General features: G+C 48.8%; 1 protein-coding gene across 1 annotated transcript; it reads left to right on the forward strand.

Annotated features, from left to right (window-relative positions):
- Nucleotides 1-1732: 1732 nt before the first annotated feature.
- On the forward strand, nt 1733-4896 carry Suox (sulfite oxidase). Its single transcript, XM_013022834.1, has 3 exons — nt 1733-1792; nt 2006-2180; nt 2889-4896. The coding sequence occupies exons 1-3, from the start codon at nt 1743-1745 to the stop codon at nt 4296-4298; spliced, it is 1635 nt and encodes a 544-aa protein (XP_012878288.1). The 5' UTR covers nt 1733-1742; the 3' UTR covers nt 4299-4896.
- Nucleotides 4897-9648: the final 4752 nt, after the last annotated feature.

Below are 9648 nucleotides of genomic sequence, written 5' to 3' on the forward strand. Positions count from 1 at the left end.
TGCGGCCGGGAGGGAGCGGCGGCCGGGGGGACCGCGGCCGGGGGAGAAGGGGGCTTTGGGGCTTTGCGGGTCCCCAAAGCTTAAGAATAACAAAGGGACCGGTGCCCCCACCCCCGATTCCCGGGGTGCTGTTGGAACTGTAGGGTAACTGCTGCTGGACCTCTTGTGCCAGCAGCTGGGGAGTGGCCCGGAGCCAGCTGCCCTATCCGGATACTGCCTGTATCTTGTCCAAAGTGTCCCCAAGGAGTGAGGGGCTGCTACCCACACCGAGGAGTGGCGTCTCCGTGTTGCAGCGGGAGGCTGGAATTGAGGGTAGGTGGCAAGAGAGCATGAGGGTCCTAGGACCCAGGGGTAAAGCATGAGCTCTGCTTCGGTTCCCATTTTCCTGCCTCCCCAGTGGCGACCTCCCCCACCCCCACACTCCTAGCATCTCCTCAGCAACCCGTATACTTATCTTCTCTCCTGGATCCTGATCAGTCAGTGGTTCGCTCCAAGCCACTAAGCTGCCAAACTCAGAGAAGAAAAATTAACTTCCTTCTCTAGCCTGACATCCTGGTCATTGACTCTCAATTGGCTGAGCTTACCAGAATGACCTAGACTTTGGGTGGAGATTCCAAGTTGGGGTTCAATTTTCCAAGTGAGGTCAATTATTTTTCATGGGAAGGGGGAAGTGGAGAGAGAGAGAGAGAGAGAGAGAGAGACCGACCTTTAAAGACAATTATTTGTTTACTCTTCATATCGCTTTCGTTAGGTAGATCTTATTTCAGAGATAAGAATTCGAATGCAAGTTCACAGAGGCTTTGGTATCTTACCCAGGGAACCAGTTAAAGGCAAGGACTGGTTTTACAAACCCAAGGCTCTTTGCCTCTAGAATCTGGGCTCCTTTACCCCATTGTGCTACCACTACAGTTTTTCACTGTTTCTTTTTTCTTTTTTCTTTTTTTTTGCCAATCATGGTGCCTGAACTCTGGGCCTGGGCACTGTCCCTCAGCTCTTCAGCTCAAGGCTAGTGCTCTACCACTTGAGCCACAGCACCACTTCCGACTTTTTCTGCTTATGTGGTGCTAAGGAATCCAACCCAGGGCCTTATGCATGCAAGGCAAGCACTCTACCACTGAGCCACCTTCCCAGCCCCTGTTTTTTCTTTTTTGTTAACATAAATCTGACTCTTAGTTGATCTCTGCTGACTAGGAACAATTACCAGCAAACTGAGATTAGAGGTATAGCTCAAGGTAGGACACTTGTTCAAACTTGTGAGGACTTGAGTTGGATCCCCAGCATCCCACACACTAAAAAATAAAAATAAATAATAAAATTTAAAATAATAAAATAAGAATTAAATTGGCCCATTCGACGTAAACATTATCCTTTGGCCTCAGGCATTGTTCTTTATAGTGGAAAAATTAGAGAGTGGTGAGTGGGAGATAAGATGATTCTAGAAGTAGCTGTTCCCCATTTCTCTGTCCCCCCCCCCTTTCACTTCTGTTAGCACAATCTTATCTTTGAAGTACTTTTATTTTCCCTAAAAGCCATTAAGGAAAATAAGTAGATGTTAGCTACCACCCCCAACTCTCAAATCTCCCCATTTGCTCACAGTTCCTTACTGACCTTTTTTTGTTTGTTTGTTCTTCCTGGCCTTTTTTATGTCTTCCTCCTATCCATTCCCTTGGGCCTCCTGACGCCCCTTCAAAAAGGATTTTCTTGTTTTCATTTTGGAATCTTCCTCCTACAGGTCTACCAGCATGCTGCTGCTACACAAAGCTTTGGTCCTGGGCCTTAGACAGACCTACAGGTAGGCAGTCCCTTCCTAGTACTTATTATCTCCCAGGTAACTATCTGCAGATATGCTAATTAAAAAGTTACCTAGCTGGAAAGGAAAATCCACATTCCACTTGTCCCAATCATCTCTGAAGAAACTGAATTCCAATGGAAGGAGCCAAGGTTAGGGAGAGGCAGATCACAGACCCTCACTGGCACTTTCACTACTAAGATCTCTCTCTTCCAGACTGAAGTCAACTCCCTCAAGGCTGTGCATTCAGGCCTGTTCTGCAAATGATTCATTTCAGCCCCAGAGTCCCAGACTCACCTCTGGTGGTAACTCCAGTACTGGGGGATGGAGAGCCATGGGAACCTTACTAGGCCTTGGTGCAGTATTGGCCTATCATGACCACCGCTGTAGGGTAAGTGGGAAAAGGGTTTTCTTATCAGAATGGGTCAGCCAGGCATGGGTGGCTCCTGCCTGTAATCCTAGCTAATCAGGAGGCTGAGATCTGAAGATCACATCTCAGAATCCACATAGGAAGGAAAGTCTGTGAGACTCTATTTCCAACTAACTAGCAAAAAGTGGGAATTGGAGGTGTGGTTCAAATGATAGAGCATCAGGGCTGTGTGAATAAGTTAAGAAACAGCACCTAAGTCTAGAGTATTACCAAACACACACACATACACAAAAGAACATAGGAGTCCTAGTGAACTAGTGAAGTTGTAGTGAACTCCCCAGTCCAAACATGAGACATTTTCTTGCTATTACACAGAGCCCATGCCAACACTGTCTTCATGCACAGCAAAGATACCATCTGCCTCCTTCCTTACCCAGTGGCTAAGGCTGTGAGTTGGTTTAGAATAAGCTAAAGTGATTTGTTTTTTGGCTTGGGGCTTGAACTCAGGGCCTGGGCACTATCCCTAAGCTTCTTTTGGTCAAGGCTAGCACTGTACCACTTGAGCCATAGTGCCAGTTCCAGCTTTTTCTGTTTATGTGGTTCTGAAGAATTGAACCCAGGGCTTCATGCACGTTAGGCAAGCACACTACCACTAAGCCACATTCCCAGGCTGAGATACAGTGCTTTAATAGTCTGTTCCCTTTTATTTTACATCTCCCCTGCCTGCAGGCTGCTCAGGAATCACCACGAATTTATACCAAGGAGGAGGTACGTTCCCACAAAAGCCCTCAGACTGGGATCTGGGTAACTCTGGGCTCTGATGTCTTTGATGTCACGGAATTTGTAGACCTACACCCAGGTGGCCCATCAAAGCTAATGCTAGCAGCTGGGGGTCCCCTAGAGCCCTTTTGGGCCCTCTATGCTGTCCACAGCCAGCCCCATGTGCGTGAGTTACTGGCTCAGTATAAAATTGGGGAGCTGGACCCAGAAGACAATGTGGCCCCTACTTTAGAGACCTCTGATCCTTATGCGGAAGATCCTGTACGTCACCCAGCCCTGAAGGTCAACAGCCAGCGCCCTTTTAATGCAGAACCTCCTCCTGAGTTGTTAACTGAAAACTACATTACTCCCAATTCTATCTTCTTCACTCGAAACCATCTGCCTGTACCTAACCTGGACCCAGAAACTTATCGCTTGCACATAGTAGGAGCACCTGGAGGTCATTCCTTGTCATTGTCTCTGGATGACTTACGTAAGTTTCCTAAACATGAGGTCACAGTCACTCTGCAGTGTGCTGGCAACCGGCGATCTGAGATGACTCAGGTCAAGGAAGTGAAAGGTCTAGAGTGGAGGACAGGAGCCATCAGCACTGCACGCTGGGCTGGAGCACGGCTCTGTGATGTGTTAGCCCAGGCTGGTCACCAGCTCTGTGAAACTGAGGCCCATGTCTGCTTTGAAGGTCTGGACTCAGACCCCACTGGAACTGCCTACGGAGCATCCATCCCTCTGGCTCGGGCCTTGGATCCTGAAGCTGAGGTCCTGCTGGCATATGAAATGAATGGGCAGCCTCTGCCTCGTGATCATGGCTTCCCTGTGCGTGTGGTGGTTCCTGGTGTGGTGGGTGCCCGCCATGTCAAATGGCTGGGCAGAGTGAGTGTGGAGACAGAGGAAAGTCACAGTCACTGGCAGCGGCGGGACTACAAAGGCTTTTCTCCATCTGTGGACTGGGACACTGTAGACTTTGACTCAGCCCCATCTATCCAGGAGTTACCTGTCCAATCAGCCATCACAGAGCCTCAGGATGGACAGACTATAGAATCAGGGGAAGTGACTGTCAAGGGCTATGCGTGGAGTGGTGGTGGCAGGGCTGTGATCCGGGTGGATGTCTCTCTGGATGGGGGGCTAACCTGGCAGGCAGCTGAGCTGGATGGAGAGGAACAGCGCCCCAGGAAGGCCTGGGCCTGGCGCTTATGGCAGCTGCAAGTGCCTGTGCCAACTGGGCAGAAGGAACTGAACATCGTTTGTAAGGCTGTGGATGACAGCTACAATGTGCAGCCAGATACTGTGGCCCCAATCTGGAACCTTCGAGGTGTGCTCAGCAATGCCTGGCACCGTGTCCACGTCCGTGTCATCCCATGAGAGCATGGAATGGAGTCATCTATACACCAGCACCACTTCAACTCCTTTCCCACCCATTCTTTAGATTCAGTGTCACACAAAAACCTTTCCTTCGTCTCCACTTCTTGGATCACAACCTTGTACTACACCTTCCTAAGTCCTACCCAAGATCTACCCTCCTTTGACACCTAACCCTGTACCAACAGGTTGGAGCAAGGGCCTAGAAACTTTTTTTTTTTTAAAGGAAAGTAATTCTGGGACTGGAAATGATTTTGAGTGATGAAGATGTGACTCAGCTGTGAATGGAAAAAGCCAAGTGGAAGCACAAGGTCCTGAGTTCAAGCCCTCGTACCAGCGCTCACGCACACACACAATACTGGAGACAAGAATTATTTTCTCATCCTAGTCCTCTCCACTTCATATGTCTATTGCCATCTAGGCCTTATTTTGCTTCGCTCGGGATCTTCAGGAATATGTGTGGCTCATGAAAGAAATGTCTCTACTATTTTCTACTGCCTCTAAATTGCCAAGGAGTAGTGAGAACCCACAGCAAGGAGCACAACTCTCTTCTTTGTATTGATACTTTTTCTAAATCAATAAAATATATTTGAGATTTTTACTCTGGGGCCTTTTTGGCAAGAGGGAGGCAACAGTGGTGTTGGGACTCGGGAGACTAACCCAGAACGGTCGTAGGGGTGGGAAACAGTCTCTGGGAAGTCAGAAAGAAACTTCTTCCTTCTCTGAAGTCAGCATCTGCATTAGGGCCTAAGTGACTGACATTAAAAAAAAAAAAAAATTGGTACCATCAAACCCTTGATTCCTCAGCATAGGAAAAGCAAAGAATGCAGAGATTAAAATCACGGCTAATTTAGCAAGGATGGGGGGAAAACTACTAGAAGCGGACGTGCCAGGGCGTGTGGGGCGCCCAGTGTGCACCCAGTGTGCAGACGCGAAGCAGCCGGATGAGAGGTAGCTGAGAGCTGTCCTCCGCCGGCGACGGCGCCTTCGGATTTGAACTTCTCGGCGCTCGGCTAGTCTGCCCTAGCTCCTCTCCCCTGTTTTTTTCCCCCAGCAGTCTCCCGGGCTCGAGGATGCTCGGTGTTCAGCCCAGTCGCCTGTCGCCTGGTAGTGGGACCGGAAGTTACTCGGGAGGGGGGCGGCTGTAATGGGGGGGACCTCATGGGGGGGTCAATCCCTCCTCAGGTGAAGCCGGGGTGATGGAAATGAAGCCGCCGCCACGGAGCACCGGGGTCCCGGCTTCGGCCTGGCTACCGCCGCCTCAGTGACCTTACTACCCCTCCCCCGCACTGGGGCCCCACGGGCCAGCGTGGGGGACCCCCCCACTTCCTCCCTTCCCCTACACCGTCCCCCCCTCCGCAGCCCCCTGGATTCTTCGTCCGCGCGCGCGCGGAGACGCCTCAGGTGAGTGAGGGGCGGGGCTCAGGAGGCGCGGTGGGCGGGGTCTGACGCGGGGGCGGGGCCTGTGGGGCCGGGACGCGGAGCGTGGGGAGACGTGGGCTGCGAGGAGCGGTGGGCTGTGGCCCGGAGGAACCGAAGTTTGCCTGGGAACCCCGTCCCGAGACCCCCCGCTATTGGGGCAAGGGATCCGAGGGTCGTGAAGCGGGCGATGGACAGACTGCGGTATGGCTAGGGTAGAACGGAGGGACCGAGCAGAGAAAGGAGAGAAACCAAGAAAGCGAAGGACCCCAGGGTCTGCTCGGGGAAGGCTGGAGGAAAAGGTGTAGGCCTCATGGGAATAGCTGGGCGGCCGTGAACGGAGTAGGACAAACGTGGAGCAGGAAAGAAACTTAGGACGGGGTGCTGCGGAGTACAGTGTGGCCTGACAAGTGCAGGGAACTTGAGAAGCCAGCCTGGGAAGGAAAGGATTTCTCTACAGAAGACACCTAAGAGACAGTGCAATAGATCCTAAGCTACAAACTTGGGATGGCAGCTGGACGCCATTAGCTCACACCTGTAATCCTAGCTACTCAAGAGGCTGAGATCTGAGGATTGTGGTTCGAAGACAGCCTGGGTCAGGAAAATCCATGAGTCTCTTATCCCCAATTAGCTACCAAAAGAGCTGGCTGTGACTTAAGTGGTAGAACCTTAGCTTGGAAAAAAAGAAAAGCTGGAAGTGGTGGTGTGGCTCAAGAGGTAGAGCACCCAGACCTTGATTTCAAGCCCCAGTACCTGAAGGAGGAAAAAAAGAAGTAAAAAAGAAAAATAAAACTTGGAGGGGTAATCTGCCTGCTTCCTGAATACTCTGTGTACCTCCCCATACAGACCCATCTCCAGTTACTTTCTTACCCTTTATCTGTTAGAGTTGTAGATACTCACTTTCAAATTTTTCATTGACTTCCTTTGTACTGCTTAGTTTAAATCATAACGAATCCTACTCTGGGGAGGAAGGAGTTTTTTTGTTTTTTGTTTTTGTTTGTCAGTCATGGGGCCTGAATTCTGGGCATGGGCACTGTCCCTCAGCTCTTCAGCTCATGACTAGCACTCTACCACTTGAGCCACAGCACCACTTCTGGCTTTTTCTGTTTATGTGGTGCTGAAGAATCGAACCCAGGGCTTCATGCATGCAAGGCAAGCACTCTACCGCTGAGACACCCTCCCAGCCCCAGGAAGGAGAATGTTTAAGGAGTGCAGGCCTTTTGATAAGATATGTTACAGAAATAAGATATTTGTTCATCCAAGGTCAAGAGTCTACCAACTCTGCTTCTATTACCAACCACCATGTCAAGCTTTGCTCGCTTTCTTTCACCATATTCTCTTCTCAACACAACTATTTACTGTTGTGAATTTTATCAATCTCACATGTTAGTAACTCCTGTTGAGTGTGTCTGCCTCAGCCTGAGCCTTCAAAGCATCCATGGTGAAGTTGGTTTATTCCTAACCTGCTTACTGTCAGCCCTAGGCCTCCAGCCAGATGACCGTTGAGGCCATCTCCCCTTACTAATGCTTGCTCATGTTGCCTAGGACTTGTTTATATCCTTAGGAAGCATGAAAGACAGGTGTCCAACTACTTTAAGTATGTCCACTCAAGCCGGGTGCTAGTGATTTACACCAAGAGGTCGAGATCTGAGGATCCCAGTTTAGAGCCATCTAGGGTAAACAAATCCTTGTCTCCAGTTATCCAGATAAAAAAGCTGGAACTGTAGGTATGGCTCAAGTTGTAGAGTAAAAGAGCCAAGTGAGAGCTTAAGGCTCCCAGTGTGTGTGTGTGTGTGTGTGCAAAAAAATGTATTAGATCTGAGGACTGACAAGGCCAGAGGAAAAAAATGACAAAAATTGAAAGCACTGTGTGGCTAAGGTGGTAGAGTACTTGCTAAATAAGTCCTGAGATCAGTCCCCAATTCTGAAAAAGGAAGAAGGAAAGTGCCTTGTTAGGTCATCATGTATAAAATGCCCAACTGATAAGTTCTGACCTCCTTATGAGCCAGTAGGTCAGTGACTTCCTTGGTGATTTACAGGGGACTTCGGCCTTCCCTTCCAACAGTCTAAAGCCAGAGAATCTAGGTTGCCCCTTGGGACTTGATACCAGTCAGATAAATGGTCTCTGAGGTAAAAATACTATCAGAAAACAAACAACACCCAAAATGAGCCCTACCATTGGGAAGCAGGAGAGGTTCCACTAGAGCTTCTGGGATGGGCCTGAGGTGATGAAGCTGCTCTCATTTTGGCAGCTTTGGGTATCTATCCTGCCCCAGTCTGGATGTTGAGATGTCAGGCACAAGATATGTCTTTGTTGCTCACAAAGAGCAGTTAGTTCAATTGCAGCTTCTGGACCATCCTCTTCCTCTCAGTAGGTTTAGGGTAAAGCATGTTTCAGATGTAGTTCAGAAAGAAGTCCTGACTTTTTTCCAAAGAAAATGCAACTGAAAGGTTCTTTATTTGTTCTTAGTTTGGAATTTGCTTGTACTTCCCAGCATGGGAGAAATTTATTCCATGTTTTACCCTGCTCCCTTCCCCCAGGAAGATCTGCAAAGGAATTCTTTTCTAAGTGGCACATGTTTGTTTGTTCCTTATCCTTTCCTCCCTCTTCCTAACTCTTGTTCTTTCTCTCTCCACACACAACAGGCACACACGGGTATGCGCGTGAGCACACACACACACTTATTCTTTCTCTCTACCTTTAAGGAAATTAATTAAAGATAAGTTATCATTGGTCAGGTATTTCTAGCCTTGCTTTACTTTGGAGAAACAATGACAATGTGGGATCCCGTGTGTATGGACAAGCCAGAGCCACTCCTTTTCTTAATTGGTCTCCTGACTCTGTGTGTGTGTGTGTGTGTGTGTGTGTGTGTGTGTGTGTGTGTGTGTGTGTGTGTGTGTGTGTGTGTGTGTGTGTTGGAGAAGGCTCTGAATTCCAGGCTGTTTACCTCCCTAAGAAGAGTTATAAACCCTCTTGAGGAAACAGTCAAGGTCAAGTTTTATCAGACAGAAATATCTAAGAACATGTAGTACAGATAAGGACTGATATGAATCTATTCCCTAGATGCAGTATCCACCCTATGGCCACCAATACAATACAATGGGGTAGTCCATGAACCAAGAAGCCACTGTTTCTACCATGAAGAGATTCAGTGAGCACCAGTTTAGCAATTTCCTCTAGTCTATCATTTCCTTCCTTCCTTCCTTCTTTCTTTCTTCTTATTTCTTCCTTTCTTCCTTCCTTCCTTCCTCTTTTTATCACCCCCCCCCCTCACAGTCCTAGGGCTTGAACTCAGGGCCTGGGCACTATCCCTGAGCTTCTTTTGCTCAAGGCTAGCACTCTATGACTTGAGTCACTTCTGTTTATGTGGTACTGAGGAATTGAACCCAGGGTTTCATGCATGATAGGCAAGCATTCTGCCACAAAGCCATGTTCTCTTATCCATAAGATTGTGTTTCCAGTTCAGCAGTTTAAGCCACAAAGATATAGACTAAAAAAGCTGTTCACATCATAACCCAAGAAGGATAGCAAACCAGGTGGCCCAAATGTTCCAGCTGGGACAAGATTAAACTTTGTGTCCCAGTGGAGAGAACTCTACTGGTAACCTGGCCTCTGCTTGTGCTACTTCTGTTGCCAACCAGATAAGTGACTCTGGGCTTAGTTTCCTCTTTTAAAATCTAGAGTTTGGGGCCAGGGGTGTGGCTCAATGGTACAGCACCTGAACTTCCTAGAACTGGTGCTTCAGACCAACAGTAATCCTAGTTATTAAGGAGTCTAGGAACTGGTGGATCATAGTTCAAGGACAGCCCAGTATAAGAGTTTGGCTAGATGGGGAGCCGGGCGCTGGTGGCTCACGCCTGTAATCCTAGCTACTCAGGAGGCTGAGATCTGAGGATCGCGGTTCAAAGCCAGCCCGGGCAGGAAAGACCGTGA

Source organism: Dipodomys ordii, unplaced genomic scaffold (assembly GCF_000151885.1).
Source record: "Dipodomys ordii isolate 6190 unplaced genomic scaffold, Dord_2.0 Scaffold3, whole genome shotgun sequence".
Classification (NCBI taxonomy): domain Eukaryota; kingdom Metazoa; phylum Chordata; class Mammalia; order Rodentia; family Heteromyidae; genus Dipodomys; species Dipodomys ordii.